This window comes from Corythoichthys intestinalis, chromosome 9 (genome assembly GCF_030265065.1).
Source record: "Corythoichthys intestinalis isolate RoL2023-P3 chromosome 9, ASM3026506v1, whole genome shotgun sequence".
NCBI classification, from domain to species: Eukaryota; Metazoa; Chordata; class Actinopteri; order Syngnathiformes; family Syngnathidae; genus Corythoichthys; species Corythoichthys intestinalis.
In genome coordinates, this window is record NC_080403.1 from 11544580 (window position 1) to 11564706 (window position 20127).

General features: G+C 39.6%; 1 protein-coding gene across 3 annotated transcripts in view; it reads left to right on the plus strand.

Annotated features, from left to right (window-relative positions):
- LOC130921842 (F-actin-capping protein subunit beta) overlaps nt 1-12908 on the plus strand; it is a 31858-nt gene extending 18950 nt beyond the window's left edge. For all 3 annotated transcript variants that reach the window (XM_057846148.1, XM_057846147.1, XM_057846146.1), the window contains exons 3-9: nt 1556-1677; nt 2282-2395; nt 7245-7386; nt 7520-7636; nt 7713-7778; nt 9847-9923; nt 11970-12908. In XM_057846148.1, the coding sequence (XP_057702131.1) occupies nt 1556-1677; nt 2282-2395; nt 7245-7386; nt 7520-7636; nt 7713-7778; nt 9847-9923; nt 11970-12057 (726 nt within the window). In that variant the 3' untranslated portion in view covers nt 12058-12908. The remainder of the gene's footprint in view (nt 1-1555; nt 1678-2281; nt 2396-7244; nt 7387-7519; nt 7637-7712; nt 7779-9846; nt 9924-11969) is intronic.
- Nucleotides 12909-20127: the final 7219 nt, after the last annotated feature.

A 20127-nucleotide genomic window follows, 5' to 3' on the forward strand; every position in this document is an offset into this window, starting at 1 on the left:
AGTATATATCGCAATGTTATTTTTTTCCAATATCAGGCCTATCCCAGAACTATTCAAGTTATCTGGTGAAAAATTCTTTGTTTTTAGGCCTGCACAATATATCGTTTGATCATTGCCATCGCAATGTGTGCGTGCGCAATAGTCCCGTTGCAGTTTTTTTATGTAAGATTTTGTTCATAAAAGCAGCAATTGTGCAGAGACATAGCTTCCTAGATCCCTTTTATATACACCAATCTTCATCATTCACATATAAACCGCCTTAGCCTGGATTAAACGGTATTATATGAATACTAGGGATGCCCTGATTGCATATTTTTACACTCAAGTCCAAGTCACCTGATTTTGAGAAACTGCCAATACCGAAAAGTGTTTGTTTTGATGCTCACGTTGCCGAGAACAGCCTCTCACTTACACAATGATGAGTTGCCACAGCACACGTCAGGCTGTGTACCAAGCTTAACGATGATTAAAACATTTGTGCCTTTGAGCGTAGCGCAACCGAGGCGTCTCTGGCCAGATCAAAGCTACAAACCTCAATCATCGTTAACTTTTAAGTACCAAACGCCAGCTGCACTGGTGACCAAGAAAAACAATTTGGTAGCACTTCTTTTCAGGAGGGAGGGTGAGAGGCTGTACAAGCATGAAGAAAAACATATTTTTTTAAATTAAAAAGTTAAACCCAATCCTTTTCATTCGACACCGATCCTCTGAGAAGTGGCGCGATCGGCCCGATTTCAGATCATGTGACTGGATAAGGACATATTTAATGAATACACTGTGGTCATAGTGAGTCAACCAAAGTCGTTCCAAACAGTGTCTGTTGTAAATTCTTCTAGTTTTAATATCGGAAAATTAATCGCAATACCCCCCCCCCCCAGTTATGTTTCTTCCAATATCGTTCAGGCCTCGATTGTAGAACTTACATTATCTCCCAGTTGCCCCCACTTGCTAACCTCTTCATCCTTGCGGCCAATCACTTATCACTACGGTTCAAAAGTTTGGGGTCTCTTTTGAACTGTAAAAGTACCTCTCGGGAACAATGAGCTCTGCCGTCTTGGCTTGAGTACCTAAAATCATTTGAAATCACCTTTCTTTTCTATGCACCCTCCCTTTTTTCTTGTTCACCCTGCTGCCAGGTGTGTTCGTGCATGTTAGTGTGCATGTTAGTGTACATGTATATTGTTCTAGGAATGTGGGATCCTTTTAAGGAAAACAGGACTCGTTTGTGTTTGTGCAATGATGCAGTGGACATAGGAGGTCCATGTCAGTCTGTGAGAAGTAATTTGTATCTCCTTATCCCCACGATATAATGTTTCCTACTGATATTTTATTCCTCCTCTGCTTATAATGGGAAGCTGGAATGTCAGTAAGAGACATTGAACCATTTCTTGCCTTAAATGGAAGCATTCTTTTATGTTGTGTGTAATCTTGTCGCAAGAAGCCTGAGAATTTTCATTTGCTTTTTATCTGTCAGATTGGTCTTTGCTCTCTTTAAACTTTGTATTATTGATTTGTAAACATTTGGTAATGCTTTTCTCCCTTTATTTGTATTCAGGTGCCGGATCTAACTGAGGACCTTCTTTCCTCAGTGGACCAGCCCCTGAAGATTGCCCGGGACAAGGTTTTGGGAAAAGACTATCTTCTTTGCGATTACAATCGGGATGGTGACTCCTACAGGTAGGTAGAATAACTGCAATATGATCATTGGTGACGCAATACATCTTTATGTAGAAAAGTAAAACAGTCAAAACAACATAAAGATCTGCACATTAAAAACTATTTAAATATCACACATGTAAATATCACACATTTGACGTGGTAAATGTTTTTTTCCTGTTATTCCAAAGGCTGCACCATTACATTTGTACAGTCAAGATTAGATTTGAATAAAATAAGGTTTGACACTACAGTTTTCCCTGAATGCTCATAACAGATTATGTTCTGTAATAAGATAACATGAACTGGAAACATAATCCAAATATACTAAGTAAGTTTTCTAAACTGTGGAAATTGTCTGTTAAAATCTAGGAACGAAGAACTTGAAGCCAAAAAAATTGTAATTTCTGTGACTTGGCTGAATTCTTGCAAATATGACTATTTTGTTTTGTTATAAGCAGGCATGCTTTTTAAATCTTTTTAAACAGAATTTTTTTGTTGATTCAGTTTTGATCTGTTTTTCTTCCAATGAACACCAACAATGTTGAATAAACTAAACACATTAACATAATTTATATGTGATGTACACCCCACGTTTGACATGTTCTACTTCCTGGTACTGTAGATCCCCGTGGAGTAATAAATACGACCCTCCCATTGATGAAGGTTCCATGCCTTCAAGTCGCTTGAGGAAACTGGAGGTTGAAGCCAATAACGCTTTTGACCAGTACAGAGACCTGTGAGTTCCAAAGAAGCACACATGCATACAGACAATCAGATTTAAGAGAAATAACTGACTAGTCTCCATGTCATTTTAAGGGACACTCAAGTGAAAGTCAACACTGCTAAATTAATTGCTTGGGTCAAAGAAAAGAGTGTCATTAACAAGTCCGCCAAATTTGAATGAATAAAACTGACGGGTGTATTTTTAAAAAAAAAAAAAAAGTTACAAAATGCGGAGAAATTAGGCCGGGCCATCAGGTTTCAGACTCTAGCCCTTTTCAGACACATATCCAGTGAAATTCCCGTGTAAGGTGACGCAGGATTTACCCGCGTCATTGCTTTCACGCACAAAAAGATAAAGATGTCCCGAGAATGAAGCGGGTTGGAGCTTTCACACACTTGACCCGTGTTGCCCACTGGTGCTCTATGTGCTGGAGGGCTGCTGGCGTAATTTTATAACCCGGATATTACGTCATTTTTGGTCGGCATCGGCTGTCACAATGTTGGTCAAATCGTGTTTTGTTCCAGAGGAAACATTGTTGATGTCGTAACTGCAGCCAATTTAAGTGAGAGGTAGGATCGGGCATAAAAAATCCAGCCCGACATAAAAAATCCAGCCCGACACGAGCCTGATCCATTAACTTGATTTGTAGGCCGAGCCCTATCTCCATAATAATATTGGGATAAGTTGGATCACACAATAGTTTACCATGAAGATCGGCAAACAGTTTTTGACATCAAACACTCCTGCTCTCGTCACTAGAGCAGGGGAGTGCTGTCACTAGCGAACTTGACACAAATCCGCTACTCGACTCATCCCTTTTGCTGTCCTTCACATTAATGTTCCACTCGGGTTCAAATTGGAAGAGCAGAATCAAGGACATGTTAATGTAGTTAGAGCGACACGGTGGAAGTCCGCCAGCGTGTCCATGTGACGTCACCGCCCTGCAACGTCAACAGCAATGGTGACCTACTAGTTAAAATAATTTTACAATTTTTATTTTATTTTTACTAAATATTACACATCAATTAATGATTCTAAGCTAAAAATGATAGACATTTCGAATAATGAACATAATTACTTACCTTCTTTTTATGGCTGGGTTGAAACATTAGCGGTTGTGCGGTGTCTGTAAAGGGAGTTTTCAGGGTAGACAAATTAAAAATAGTTGGGGGGCTTAATGCGCCATTAAACTGCTATGGCAGCAAATAGACATATGGGTCTATCAAACACAAAAGTCGTTTTGACTTAAAATACAGCAGTTTATTTTAAAGAGGGGTGCAAAAGCAGAAATTTCTTTTTCGCCCTTGTCTGTGTTTTCCGCCATATTTATTGTATATATAGCCTTTGCAGAGGACATTTGACTCCTCCATCTGGACCAGGCATATATTTGGCCAACAACTCGCTAGCTTTGGCTATTCTGATACCTAGTAGTTTGAAATTATACAAACCTCACTATGCGATCGGCAACAAAAACGCCATGATATATTCATGTCCACAACACTTTTCACGTCTGCCCTCTTTATTGATAAGAGCTTCATGAGCAAATATGCTGAGTAGAACACAGAAGTGTACTCAGTGATTTGTATCATGTCTTCATGTTTTGTAATGTACTGTTACAACATGGGGCTATAAATTAAAATACTTTTATTTTCATGCCCAGCTATACAGCTGTGCTTATTAGGAATGTCTAAAACTTATTTTTACACCCGATTCACCTGGTTCTGAGGATCTGCCGACAGTCCCGATTCAGTACCTCGACAAATTTTTAGGAAGTGAAAAAGCATATAGAATTTTTTTTTTTTTTTTTTAACAAAACTATCCCAACTTGATAGTCATATAAAACTCTTTAAGTGCAGTAATCTTTAAACCAAGTCAAAATAGACAGTGCCCTCCATAATTATTGGATTTATAATAGGGCTGTCAAACGTTAAAAATATTTAATCGAGTTAATTACAGCTTAAAAATTAATTAATCGTAATTAATCGCAATTCAAACCATCTATAAAATATGACATATTTTTCGGTCAATTATTGTTGGGATGGAAAGATAAGACACAAGATGCATGTATACATTCAACATACGGTACATAAGGACTGTATTTGTTTAGTATAACAATAAATCAACAAGATGGCATTAACATTATTAACATTCTGTTAAAGCGATCCATGGATAGAAAGACTTGTAGTTCTTGAAAGAAAAGTGTTAGTACAAGTTATAGAAATTTTATATTAAAACCCTTCTTAATGTTTTCGTTTTAATAAAATTTGTAAAATTTTGAGTCAAAAAATAAACTAGTAGCCCACCATTGTTGATGTCAATAATTACTTACACAATGCTCATGGGTGCTGAAGCCTATAAAATCAGTCGCACCCAAGCGCCAGCAGAGGGCAGCAAAACTCCATAAACCACAACAAGTGAGTGTTTCACTGTACTGTCATTTAAATCTGTCTGAGTGGGGCATCTGCGTTAATTGTGTCAAATATTTTCACGTGATTAATTTAAAAAATTAATTAATGCCCGTTAACGCGATAATTTTGACAGCCCTAATTTATAATAATTATGTGTTTTTAGCTTCTAAGTTTTTTTTTTCTAAATAATATGGGACCTTAATGGAAAAAAAGAGAAAAATCCAACCTTCAATACAAGTGCATTTATTCAATGGGGGGGGATCCCACCTAAAAAAATAATTGTTTGACATCAAATAATGTGTGTCACAATTATTAGCACCCCTGGTGTTAATACTTTGTACAACCCCCTTTTGCCAACAAAACAGCACCTAATCTTCTCCTATAATGTTTCACAAGATGGGAAAAGACAGAAAGAGGGATCTTCAGCCATTCCTCTTTGCAGAATCTCTCTAAATCATCCAGAGACCTGGGTCCTCTCCTCTGTACTCTCCTCTTCAGCTCACCCTACAGGTTTTCAATGGGGTTGAGGTCTGGGGACTGAGATGGCCATGGGAGGAGCTTGATTTTGTGTCTGGTGAACCATTTTTGTGTAGATTTGGCCATATATGTAGGGTCATTGTCTTGCTGAATGACCCAGTGACGACCCATCTTCAGCTCTCGGGCAGAGGGCAGCAGATTTTGATTTAAAATGTCCTGGTATTTCCAAGCATTCATGATGCCATGCACCCTAACAAGGTTCCCAGGGCCTTTGGAAGCGAAACAGCCCCACAGCATCACTGACCCACTTCACGGTGGGTATGAGGTGCTTTTCAGCATTCGCATCTTTCATGGCACGCCAGACCCACTAAGAATGTTTGTTGCCAAAAAGCTCAATCTTGGTCTCATCTGACCAAAGCACACGGTCCCAGTTGAAGCCCCAATACCGCTTGGCGAACTCCAGACGTTTGCGTTTATGATTGTGAGTGAGGAAATGTTTTCTCCATGCATTCCTCCCAAACAGCTTTTTGGCGTGTGGACACCTCATACCCACCGTGAAGTATGAGGGTGGGTCAGTGATGCTGTGGGGCTGTTTCGCTTTCAAAGCCCCTGGGAACCTTGTTAGGGTGCATGGCATCATGAATGCTTTGAAATACCAGGACATTTTAAATCAAAATCTGTTGCCCTCTGCCCGAGAGCTGAAGATGGGTCGTCACTGGGTCTTTCAGCAAGACAATGACCCTAAACATATGGCCAAATCTACACAGAAATGGTTCACCAGACACAAAATCAAGCTCCTTCCATGGCCATCTCAGTCCCCAGACCTCAACCCCTTTGAAAACCTGTGGGATGAGCTGAAGAGGAGAGTACAGAGGAGAGGACCCAGGTCTCTGGATGATTTAGAGAGATTCTGCAAAGAGAAATGGCTGAAGATCCCTCTTTGTCTTTTCCCATCTTGTGAAACATTATAGGAGATTAGGTGCTGTTTTGTTGGCAAAAAGGGGTTTGTACAAAGTATTAACACCAGGGGTGCTAATAATTGTGACACACATTATTTGATGTCAAACAATTATTTCTTTATGTGGGATTTTTTTCCCCACTGAATAAATTCACTTGTATTGAAGGTTGGATTTTTCTCTTTTTTTTTTTCATTAAGATCCCATATTATTTAGGAAAAAAAATATTAGAAGCTAAAAAACACATAATTATTATAAATCCAATAATTATGGAGGGCACTGTATGTATACAGATCCTTTTTGAGGACTTCAGTTGTGTGGCACTGAGTAAGTTTGCAGACAAATTTAAATATTCTGTTTCACATAAATAAACCTTTTCAAAAAATAAAATGTAGGGAATTCCTACTAACAGCAAAAGAACATAAAAGGTCATAATCATAAGCAAAAATTAAGTGCTTGATTCCACTTATAAAACTGATTAAAAATCCTTGTCTCCTTGTCCAATTCCAATCCTCTGAAAATGACCTGACCGGGCTCGATTTGTGATCAGATCCGGAACATCGTTGTTAATGATCGAATTTTAATGAGCATTTTCATTGTTCCATTTTAGTTTAAATGCTATCATTGCACAGCAATACGAATTACACACATTTAAATTTTCATATGACCTGTACTACTTGCATCACCAGCAATGCACAATGAATGCTAATGGCTCAATGCACTAAGCCTTTGACACGTTACTGCCAAAGTCGTGTTACAAACAATACTTCACATAACAAATATATGCCCTCAAAAACTGAAGCAACACTCATGTTGTGATGTCATATCGTAATTTTGATCGATTTGATGGTATTCCTGGGATGTTTTTAGGCAAACTAATTTGTACTTCTCAAGTTTTTTTTCCCTGACTTTTTTCAAGATTTCATGTTTTAATGTAAATAATAACCTTAATATTTAAGGGTGTTGAATACTTTTTTCCAAGGCACTGTACATAGTGTTGTATTTTTTTGTTGTCTGTAGGTACTTTGAGGGTGGTGTATCATCAGTGTACCTCTGGGATTTGGACCACGGCTTCGCTGGGGTTATTCTCATCAAAAAGGCTGGAGATGGATCTAAAAAGATTAAAGGGTGCTGGGACTCCATCCATGTGGTGGAGGTGCAGGTGAGTCGATTAAAGGTCACCTATTCAGCATTTCTGAATTTGACCAAAAATACAAAAACGTACTGAAACAGCAGATGTCAAAAATGCACCATTATGCAAGCAATGACCTGTTATTTTCTGTTGATGTGATCAGGAGAAGTCCAGTGGCCGCAACGCTCACTACAAACTCACCTCCACCGTTATGTTGTGGCTTCAGACGACCAAGATTGACTCTGGAACCATGAATTTGGGGGGCAGCCTAACAAGACAAGTATGGTGAAAAGCTTGAGCGTTATTGACGTCATCTGCCAGGCCACGCATCCATTTGTTTTGTTTCATCTCTGCAGACAGAAAAAGACGATACGGTTGGAGAGTCTTCGCCCCACATCGCTAACATTGGCCGCCTTGTTGAAGTCAGTACAGCCTCATGCAGGGGGATTTATATATATAAATAGTGATGCACGATAATACATTTTTCAACCGATACCGATAACCGATAATTTCCTCCTCATTTCAACCGATAACCGATAATGTCAAGCCGATAATTCTATTAAAATATTTATGTAAAATTTTAAAGTATACACAAAAGAAAATATTACTGTGCAAAAATATAATTTATTGCTCTTTTTTTCAACATAAAATATGAACAAGTATTCAATTCCAACATCTAAATAATGACAGATTGTCTGACATTGTGTAATCGTAAACTTTTTGGCAACAATTACTTACAGAGTAATACCTAAGTTGCACAAAAATGCCTTTAAAAGTAAGCCATTCCTAACATATATAACATTAATACACGGCAAAACACACCTCCCTAAAACTAGTCAGTTTTAAGTGTAAATCTATTGGAAATAAGTGAAATTATCTGCCATCGCTTCAAGTGTATTTCTCTCAGATTTCTTGGAAGAAAAATAGCTAGCTGAAATTAATCTTAACAGCCTTATTTTAAGCAATACATTATTATCCTTAATCCTAAAAAAAAAAAAAACTTAGAAGAAGAAAATATTTTGAATAATATTTGTGGCTACAGAATATTATTGTTATTTCATTACAACAGGAATGTGCATATTTAAATTGATAAGTGCCAATAAGTTTTGATTATCTACTGTGACTGTAATTGAGCAGACAAATAAGTTAAATTAATTTGAAAAGTGATTGCCAATGTTATATGCTTTGTTGCACACTGTGAAAATGATTAACTCAAAAGAGCGAGATGTCATGTACCCATTCTGCAGCGCTTTGTTTACATTTGCGGCACTCACGAGTCACGACATTTGCTTTACAGCAGCTAAACTGATACACGGCAGTACTATCTGGATGGAGTTGGAGCTCGCATCTCCGTGCGTGTTCTTTTGTGCCTGAGTTTTGTTAAGCCGAAAATAAAGGCAGCGTTACAAAGTCATCTGACCGCTCGTCATTTTATATACTGAATGCATTATTGACTGGCTGACTTCGTTTTCTCCATGTTTAAATTGTCATCTAACCACTGTGCCGTCATGGTAAGCTTTCTTACTGGACATCACTTTTCAAAATGTTCATGGTGAAAATGCGATTGGCATGTTTTTCATGAAGAATGGTGGTCGTATAAACTGCATTATTTTTTTAACCAGGGCTTTGGCTCTCGGGTCATTTCGGTAAAAAAAAAAAGTCTCTCGTCTCGGCGGCGGCTACGTTCGTACCGGATAATCCGCCCGCACCGGCCGGTTCGCCGCGGCGTATTCGAGGCCTGGCTCTGCTCTCACGCCGTGGGGGAACGCTCGAGAAACCGGGGTGTTCGCCGGAGGTCCTGAAGCCGGAGAACCGGGCTCTTCCCGCCCCGGGCGGCCTATCGGACCGTCCAGAGCAGCGGGCTCCGTCGAAAGACAGCTACTTGCCGACTATCAGTCTCCAGTCGTGCCGGTGTTTAGCTTTAGATGCGAGTTTACCACCCGCCTTGGGCTGCTTTCCCAAACAACCCGACTCTGTATTGTCACAAGCCCCGTAGTTTCACTTAGTTTGTGTTTACAATAGCTTTAGCATTCCCGCTAGCAGCAGCCTCGTATTCGTTCCAAAAATCTTTGTGATGCAGTTTTAAATGGATGCTGGGTTAGTGGTTTTGAATGAGGACGCTTTCTTTCGGCCCCGTGGAACTTCTGCGGTACATGTTTCGAAGATGGCGAGAGCGTCGTTTTTTTAGTAACAGCCGCCATAATATTCAACTATTTCTTGTCGTGTAGCTCCGCCTCCTCAACCCCTCCACCCTCAGGGGCTTCAGAGAGGGGAGGGGTTGAGGAGGCGGCGTGCTGAATTCTTCGGTTGCGCACATTTGGAGGCTAAATCAAGTACATAATTATCGGATTGCATTATCGGTTGAATTTTTTTATTATCTGGATTATCTGTGTGACGTCACCTGCTGCATAAAGCGCAGCGCCTTAGACTAGCTAATCAATGTTCTCTTGTTGCGTTTTCAACCTTTAAGCTTTTATATCTTTGTTGCAGGAGATGGAGAACAAGATTCGCTCCACATTGAATGACATCTACTTTGGGAAGACCAAGGACATTGTCAACGGACTTAGGTAAGTATCAAATGTACAAAACCAACATCAGTCAACAGCGCGTCACCTTTTTGTGTTAGCACTCTTTTGTTGTTGCTGTAGTTTCTTACCTCGTATTGCTTAAAGGACATTTTTACAAGGTAACAACCCTTGTGACCAATATGTGACCTCAGAACTGTTTCCATTAACCCTTAAAAGGCCACTCATTTATGAGTAAATATTTTTTTGAAAAAGAATAGCTTTAATGAAAAAGCTAAAACTTTAATTATTCTCTTTATTTAATATATTTTTTAATTGAATTTTTTTTTTTTATTAATGTTAACTTATTTATTATCAACTTTAGAGTATTATTGGGGTTCATAACCAGGGTGTATTTCTATTTGTTTTATAAATTAATGTTAACAAAATTTTCCTCATTCATAATAAAATATTTAAAAAGTTTAATAATGTATAAACAGTATACATAGTATTTAAATTGAGACAAGGTATTATGAGAACATTTAATTTTTTGTCATGTACGCCATAATTGTTTTCCAAATGTTAATATTTTGGTCTACATTACCCAAAATGTAATCTCCACATACTAGTATATTGACGCCTGGTCTCAATGAGGTTTTATTAATTTTTTAAATAACCAAAGATGGTCAATTGCCCTATAAAGGGTTAGGAACATGAATATCTTCAGTAAATGGCATTATTACACACACACAAAACATTTCAGATTTGTCATTCAGACTTGTCATAGAAAATGATGAGTAGCAGGGTTTTTCTGATGATAAGCTAAGAATCTTATTAGGCATCTGTAACGCCTCTTGGGTCCTTCTGGAAATTTTGTTAGGGTCTCTCCATTGTTATATGTTTAGTTTAGGTTTTCTGTATTACATTATACAGATTCTCATCTTTCCCGATCTCCTCAACCCTTCTGTCTTAATCATATCTTTAAGCACTGCTTTTCTTTTCCATTATCATCTTTTGTGCAAACTATAAACACCTCCCTCCCTCTCCACCTCTTCTCTGTGCTCTAGATCTGTTGAGTCTTTGCCTGATAATCAAAAGTACCGACAGCTCCAAAGGGAGCTGTCACAGGTACTCACCCAGCGTCAGATCTTCATTGACTAGGGTCGGAGGTACAGCCTGGCATGGGGACTGTGCACGTGTGTGGAAAATGTTAGAAACTTCTGACGCTCAGTGCTGGTGTTCCTGTTGTTTTACTCACTCGGGCCCTATGAGAAACAAAGTACCAGTCAAGAGCCAAAAACGGTGGCAATTTCACTGTATGCTGTATCATTGTATCATAATAGCTGGAACTCAGGAAAAAAAATGCAAAGCATTTTATTTACTTATTGACTGCTGTTGACCACAGTAGACGGCCAATTCATTTGAACAGGGCGGTCCTATTGCTGTCAATTGCACCACATTTAAAAGGTGATTGTCAAACTCCTGAATTGGTCTGTGTGTGACTATCTGAAAGTAACAATGTTGAACGTCTCTGCGTGTAATCAAAGTTACCACCTGTGATGTTGCAAACATTACTGAGTGTCCGATTGTTGAAAACTGGTGTGAAAGTGATATTAACTTTTTTGATAACTACAATGTAACCATTTAAAAATTACGAACTCCTCGTTGCAGTGATAGACAAACACTACTATTGCCTTCTACCAATTCCTCATCAACCACATTAGTTTACGCCTGCATAATTTGGCAACCAATACTAGAGAAATTTCTAAAATTTAGCCACACAATATTAATGCTTAATTTTGATCAATACTGTCAACAGATATTTTTGTGTGAATGTGCATCGCAGTGGCAAAGAATCATGCCAACTTTCTAATGTTGTGGCACATGAGGAGTGGTAAAGGTATGATGTCGTTTGGGATGAATGAGTTCCAAATGACATGATTTCCAAGAATGTTTCTGTATTATGATAAGACGTGAATGGTATTTCCTTGCACAAAAGGAGAATAGAACGGAGGCACCTATTAACATGTTTTTGTACAGACTTTCCTTTGTATTTTTCAACCTTGTTTCGCACACACTGATTTTGTCTGCATTGTGTCACCCTCACAGGAGTGTTTCATCTCTGGCTGACAAGTCAAAGCAGGAGGCTCTCCAAAGCGAACTGTTCAAGGCACTCAAACTGAAAAACCAAAGCTAGAGATGCTACTGTTCTGTCCGTTTCTCTCCGCCATCTCTTCTCGTTTCTTTCCGTCTCTCCTTCACCGCCTCCTCCGTGCTGCACTCTTGTTTATTTGTGGGAAAAAAAGACAAATTGGAAAAAAAAGGAGAAAAAGCTAAGCTTTTCTCCTCCCCTTATTCCGGTCACTTTTGTTTTTCATGTATCTAAATGTTCTGAAGCCATTCACTCACACTCCCTTCCATATTATGAAACTAATGATAGCGTTATGACGGTTAATAATAATCTTGCGGTGTGAGGGTCGGCATAGTACTAATCCCCTCCCCTCCTCAGCATTATTATCAGGCAGTCGGAACTGATCTTTATTTCCTCTCAGTTGAGGAGACAGACATGCACAGGCTCATTGTGTATAACACATTATTTCCTTGCATTCCCCCTAGATTTATTTGTCAATTGATAATCGTCGTTTTCGTCTTCCTTCACATGGAGGCTTTTGCCTTGTGTCGGAAGATTTTACTTGTCATCTGTCGGCATGCATGTGAGCCCATGCGCAAGCGGGGAGCTGCAGTCAGTGGAAATACTTCCCACCTTAACAATGACCCCACCCCTCCCACCTTGCCACAATGTGTATAACATGACTGTTTAACCCCCCCATTCCCCCCTTTACAGTATCTTTAACTCTTCTCTCTGCTCACCTTCCATGTCTTTGTTTGGGGGGGGGGGGGGTGTCACAGTTTTTGTGTCAGTGGAAACCTTTGACCGTTTCCATTTTGGAGGGGAAACTTTGTATTTTGTTTTTGTTTTAATTTTGTAAAGCTTATGATTCATATTGTATTAGAGCCTCCAGCAACAATAAAAAGTAAAAAAAGCTATTCTTGTCATACTTGTTTTTAGGAAGGTCATTTAGAAATGGATTGATCGATTAATTGAATGTTTCCGATTCAATCGATTTGTTTGCCTCTGCAAACAAAACATCGCTGGATCAGAATTGATGTTTAAACTTTGGTCTGGTTGACATTTGGTGAGTGAGCGTGTCAGTGGGCAGGTGTTTATATTACAACCTTGTAGGAGGTATTGGCAATTGGGCACAAAGTGGGCTGGTACCTGCATAATAAGGTGTGCTGTGATGTCACAACGTCACTAATTTGAAAGTTGCTCAATACAAATACAGTAAATCAAACTGCATAGGTGGCAAACTTCAACCTATAGTGAAACACTCAATTTGACCCAAGGGCGTAGGTTTGGTCTCAACGTTAGTAGGGACAATTTAACAGCATAACCTGCATGTACACTTTTTGCTGGGGACGGGACATTAATAAGACCAAACAGATTGGGTGAATGGGGCAAAGGGACACATTTCTCATAAATATGAACCTAAATAATTGATAAGACTAAATCAGTGGTTCTTAACCTTGTAAAAGGTACCGAACCCCACAAGTTTCACATGTGGATTCACCAAACCCCTTCGGAATTAGATGTTATTTTTGTCAAATTCAAAACCTATATATCTAAGCAAATTCCCATTCAAAATTCTCATTTTGACAGCATGTTTTATAAACAGGTCAAAATTTGAGACCACGCTGCCCATTAGTCTGTTGTATTCCCTCATACCAAGTGCGAGTCGACCTTCCACTGGGCAAAACTGTTCCTCCTCCTACAAGATCGAGGACAAATCGTTCAAAGCAATGGATTAAGCCTCCAAACCTGGTCTAAAAAGCCACTTTGCCTAGGTTTAATCAGCGTACGAAAATAGGGCTCTGCATTTCTTTACCTTCGCCGAACCCCTTAGACTTACTCACTGAACCCCAGGGGTCGATCGAACCCAGGTTAAGAACCACTGGACTAAATGATCAATGCAAAATAAATCAGTATCGACTAATAATAACTTTTACGTGCATTGGTTCAGGTAATGCACTGTTCAATTCAAACCTTTGGTTTCAAAAACTGCTAAGAAACATTTTGAAAACTTCCAGAATGTCTGGTTTTTATTAGTAAACATAAACATAATGAAAACACTTAATAATGGTAGGGTCAATTCTATTCTTACAACATATGGGAAGACAAATCTAAATTCCCTATATACAGTGCCTTGCAAAAGTATTCGGCCCCCTTGAACCTTGCAACCTTTCGCCACATTTCAGGCTTCAAACAAAGATATAAAATTTTAATTTTTTGTCAAGAACAACAAGTGGGACACAATCGTGAAGTGGAACAAAATTTATTGGATAATTTAAACTTTTTTAACAAATAAACTGAAAAGTGGGGCGTGCAATATTATTCGGCCCCCTTGCGTTAATACTTTGTAGCGCCACCTTTTGCTCCAATTACAGCTGCAAGTCGCTTGGGGTATGTTTCTATCAGTTTTGCACATCGAGAGACTGACATTCTTGCCCATTCTTCCTTGCAAAACAGCTCGAGCTCAGTGAGGTTGGATGGAGAGTGTTTGTGAACAGCAGTCTTCAGCTCTTTCCACAGATTCTCGATTGGATTCAGGTCTGGACTTTGACTTGGCCATTCTAACACCTGGATACGTTTATTTTTGAACCATTCCATTGTAGATTTGGCTTTATGTTTTGGATCATTGTCCTGTTGGAAGATAAATCTCCGTCCCAGTCTCAGGTCTTGTGCAGATACCAACAGGTTTTCTTCCAGAATGTTCCTGTATTTGGCTGCATCCATCTTCCCGTCAATTTTAACCATCTTCCCTGTCTCTGCTGAAGAAAAGCAGGCCCAAACCATGATGCTGCCACCACCATGTTTGACAGTGGGGATGGTGTGTTCAGGGTGATGAGCTGTGTTGCTTTTACGCCAAACATATCGTTTTGCATTGTGGCCAAAAAGTTCAATTTTGGTTTCATCTGACCAGAGCACCTTCTTCCACATGTTTGGTGTGTCTCCCAGGTGGTTTGTGGCAAACTTTAAACGAGACTTTTTATGGATATCTTTGAGAAATGGCTTTCTTCTAGCCATTCTTCCATAAAGGCCAGATTTGTGCAGTGTACGACTGATTGTTGTCCTATGGACAGACTCTCCCACCTCAGCTGTAGATCTCTGCAGTTCATCCAGAGTGATCATGGGCCTCTTGGCTGCATCTCTGATCAGTTTTCTCCTTGTTTGAGAAGAAAGTTTGGAAGAACGGCCGGGTCTTGGTAGATTTGCAGTGGTCTGATGCTCCTTCCATTTCAATATGATGGCTTGCACAGTGCTCCTTGAGATGTTTAAAGCTTGGGAAATCTTTTTGTATCCAAATCCGGCTTTAAACTTCTCCACAACAGTATCTCGGACCTGCCTAGTGTGTTCGTTGGTTTTCATAATGCTCTCTGCACTTTAAACAGAACCCTGAGACTATCACAGAGCAGGTGCATTTATACGGAGACTTGATTACACACAGGTGGATTCTATTTATCATCATCGGTCATTTAGGACAACATTGGATCATTCAGAGATCCTCACTGAACTTCTGGAGTGAGTTTGCTGCACTGAAAGTAAAGGGGCCAAATAATATTGCACGCCCCACTTTTCAGTTTTTTATTTGTTAAAACAGTTTAAATTATCCAATAAATGTTGTTCCACTTCACGATTGTGTCCCACTTGTTGTTGATTCTTGACAAAAAAATTAAATTTCATATCTTTGTTTGAAGCCTGAAATGTGGCAAAAGGTTGCAAGATTCAAGGGGGCCGAATACTTTTGCAAGGCACTGTAGCTGAAATCATTTTATAATGCAAATAAGGTTGCTTAAAAGTTGGTGGGGACAATTTTAGCATCCTAAAAAGTTGGTAGTGATATGTCCCTACCATCCCTATGCAAACCTCCGCCCTTGATTTGACCTTTCTTGAAATAGGGGGGGATTGGAATTCAGCACAGGGTCACCTTAATGGGTTTTAGCCTCATCACTGATTATTAATGCTACCCAATTTTTGTTCGTCTATGCGCATTTCGAAATACTACAATAATGTATCCTTTTGTAAGTAATACAAGTTGAATTACCTTTTGGGGCAGTTATTTGATATCCCAGCGTACAATGATGCAACTTTCGGCACAACTCGGTAGGCTACAAGAGTAGGTGGATGTCCTTTTCCAGTCAAGGTTCTACTGCTTGGTGATAAATAATTTACTTTTCAGCAGGGTGGCATTCATATTCCGTCAGAGGCTCTGACTCTGTAAAGGAACGCCTGAGCCTCATCTCTGAAAGCAGCTCTTGACTGATCTGAGGATTCAAAGACCGAAGGGCAAAGTCATGTTGATTTTATTGTGTAGTCGAAACCAACAAATCTTCTTTTAAAGAGATGCGTGTTTAATTCATTCATATTGGTGTTATGTGTTTATCATAAATGCATGTACAGTATTTGCCTGTCAGTGTAAAAAATGAAATCTTGTGTCGTGTCTGCCTGTCAGTGTTTGGGATGTACCAGCGCTGTTCGTCCATTAGGTGGCAGTAAAGCAGCGTATATTCATTTAAACGGGACGACAAATTTGAATATTGCATTCTCGCAGTCGTACGTCCGGGCATGAATGGCGTCACCAGCCACAACAAAGCGTCGCCATATTGAAATGGGGGCAAAACACGAGTCACAAGCAGTTGCGCTGTCATGTATTGTAGTACAAACGCGTTGAACTTTTGTCTTATTTGCGGTCTTTTTTTTTTTCCGTCGGAATGACTAAAAGTTGCCGTGTTGCGGGTTGTAACACAAGGAAGAGTTCGGAGCCGCATTTGAAGTTCTTTATTCTTCCTTGTGAGAAGAAAATGACAAGCAATTGGCTGAAAGCAATAAATCGAGGAACAGTAAAAGAAGACGGTTCCGTGGACGAGGCACATTTATGTTTGCAGCCGACATTTTATTGCTGGTGTGTAAACTAATCAATTTTTTCCCCCCAATTATCTGCTAGGATTCAATAGACTAGGCAGTGGTTATTATTACCAGAACCGACAACTCACAAGGCGTTATTTTTCTTTTGCCGTGAACTGCTCTGATCGGTCAATCGGTTTATTATTGGCCTGGTGGGAATTGGTTATTTTGCCGTGACATTTTCACGGCTAAATAACGCTTGGAAGCGAATTACCGGTTACGGAAGAAATAATCACTCCATACATACTGTTTTCTTGGTTCCACACAGTACATATTCCACGTAATTGATAAAGGTCAACTTACTGGATGACTTTACAAGGTAGTTGTAGATGTTTCCGAACTCCACTGCAGGCAATTCCTTTGGATTGTTTATCCAGCTATCAGCCACGACTTTGTATGGGCAGATTTACAGGCCAATACACGGTCATTTTAAGTTGTATCGCCTCCTCGCGTCTGTCGGCAGTGACTCGTGATAATAATAAGTCATGTTTAAGACGTTTTTATGAAAAAAAGACTCAAAAAACAGCTAAAATATATGAATTTCAGACAACGTTTGTCTACGGATGTTTACCTGTGCGTGCCCCCCTCTCAAAATGGCGACACGTTGCTATGCGAGATGACGTCATCGTGACATCACGCCAACTGCGAGAATGGTCAAATAATCTCATCATAGTACATTTGATTGCTTCAAAAAGCACAATGCTCCGGGTCTGAGGGGAAAATTGGTTAAAATATTGAATGAGCTGTAATAAATTGGTAAGTTGCTTATAGCAGAGGGGGGTGCTGTGATACTGCTGTGATAAACGATAGTAAGGGTGACCCCCCCCCCCCCCCCCCGTCCTGCTAGTATAACATTACAATATACAAACCGTCACAGAAGTACATGAAAGTCATGAAAAATGAGGTTCACCGATTTGATCTTATATAATATTTGTGTCATATCCAGGGGTGAAAGTGGGCCAGAATGGTCAGGAACGCAGTTCCGGTATAAGATACAGGGCCAGAACGCAGTTCCGCTATAAGATTCAGGGCCAGAATGCTGTTCCGGTACACGGTGCTTTGATTCCGAAAATATGTCAGCAACTGTCAAAACGCTATGTAAAAAAAAAAAAAAATGCTAAGCTGCCTCATCTCCAAGAAGAAAACAATCTACCAACATCAGATTTATATACACAAGTGTTAACAACAGGCATAATAAAGTGCTCATGTAGCGTAATCTGTTTCCACCAATATTTATTATTTATTTTATTCCACGAACGGCATGGAGGTTTCCCCAGCTGCTGCAGTTTTCTGAGTCTGACGATGATAAGTTATGTCAATGTGCAAATACACGCAGCAAAGCAAAACGCCTGGACTCATTTATCAGTTCAATTGGCTGTCATACTGACGTGATCAGCAGAGATAGTTAGCTCTGATTGGTTCAAATGTGCATGTTTTCTGGAGCAGCAAAAAAAAAAAAAAAAAAAAAAAAAAAAGGTTAAATTGATGTAACAAAAAAGGGCAATGCAACATAAAATGGATCAAATCTTTAAGAGCAACGAAAGACATGAGGAGGCTTACTTATCATATTTAGTTTTATTTTCTCTGATGGGGAGGTTCAGAACATCTGTGTTGTCAATGTGCACTTTGGACTTTGGACACAACATGCCCGAAACAAGTTCCCAAGGTGAATTTTGTGATAATGTAGTGGTCACTACACAGGGCTCCCCCGAGAATTCACCCAAACAGGACGCCAGATGCAGCCCAATTTAACGGAACGGTCGGGATGCACGGCTGGGGCGCTGGTGGTAGACGACCGAATGGACGATCAGGAGGACGTCCAGGATGCCAGGTGTGGGATGTCCAAGTAGGACGATCAGGAGGATGTCCGGTGTGCCAGGTGATGAACGACCAAGAACGACGATCAGGAGGAGTCCAGGATGCCAGGCGGTGGATGACCGAGCAGAACAATCGGGAGGACGTCCGGGACGAGGAGCGCGTCGTGCAGCACCAACCAGGCGCAGTGGCGCCACCAGGGGGTGGCCAAAGCCCCCCTATAAATTTGTTGGCCACCCCACTTTGTAGCATCAGTTATGCATTTCATCCAAGGGCGTAGGTTTGGTCTCAGGGACGATATAACAGCATAACCTGCATGTACACTTTTTGCTGGGGACGGGACATTAATAAAACCGAAAAGATTATTGAACATGGCTACATTTCTCACGAATATAAACCTAATTAATTGATAGGCTAAATAATCAAGGCAAAATACATCTGTATTGACTTATACTAACTTTCATATGTATTGATTTAGGTGATACACTGTTCCATTCAAACCTTTGTTTTCAAAAACTACTAAACAGTTTGAAAACTTCCAGTATAAATGGCTGAATATAATTTAGATTTCAATATTTGAACATAACTCAAATTATATTAAAATACACAATAAATACAAACTTGTTAATAATCTCTTAACTATCCAGGAACGCAAAAAATAAACAGTTGTCTTAAGACCACTCAACATTGTTTAGAAATCAATATAGCATATGTAGTATATAAAAATATACGTTAGAAATAACACAAAAAAAAAAACTCTTAGTCAGGGATAAACAAAAATAATTAAAAATTCAGGCTTCCTTCAGGTAAGACTCTACTGCTTTTGTCCACAAGCACAGCCAAACTCAACAAAAAAAATGAAATTTCCTTCGGCCTGCTTTAAAACCACATAAATAAAATATAAATGAAAATTGGGGAGAAAGGGATAAACGTCGGTTCACTGCATTTCTTACAGTTTAAGGTTAACAGTAGAAAATACATACAGGAGGACACTTCTTTCTAAGCAGCTTCCTATTCAAGTTTTGCAGGTTAGCAAATTCACACAGTTTAATGTTATGCTAACGCTGATACAGGTCGGACTTTCAGTAGCAAAATTAGTGGTGTGTTCCCCACACCCACAACATTGACGTCTTTTTACGTTAAATACAGTGGCTGCAGCTGGTCGAAAAAAACAAAACCTTCTAATATCCCTCTTCTTCAAAGGGGGTGGAGGCGGCGGCATAGGGCTCGGGCTGTGAGTACGTGTGTATGTGTGTGTGTCATCAGCCAATCAAACGTGCATTTGAGGGAGGGGAAATGGACTGGCACACTCAGCAATGAAAAGGGCTAAATGTAAGTCTTAACATAATGAAAATAATTCACTTTATAATGGTAGGGTCAATTATATCCTTACAACATATGGGGAGACAATCTAAATTACCAATATAA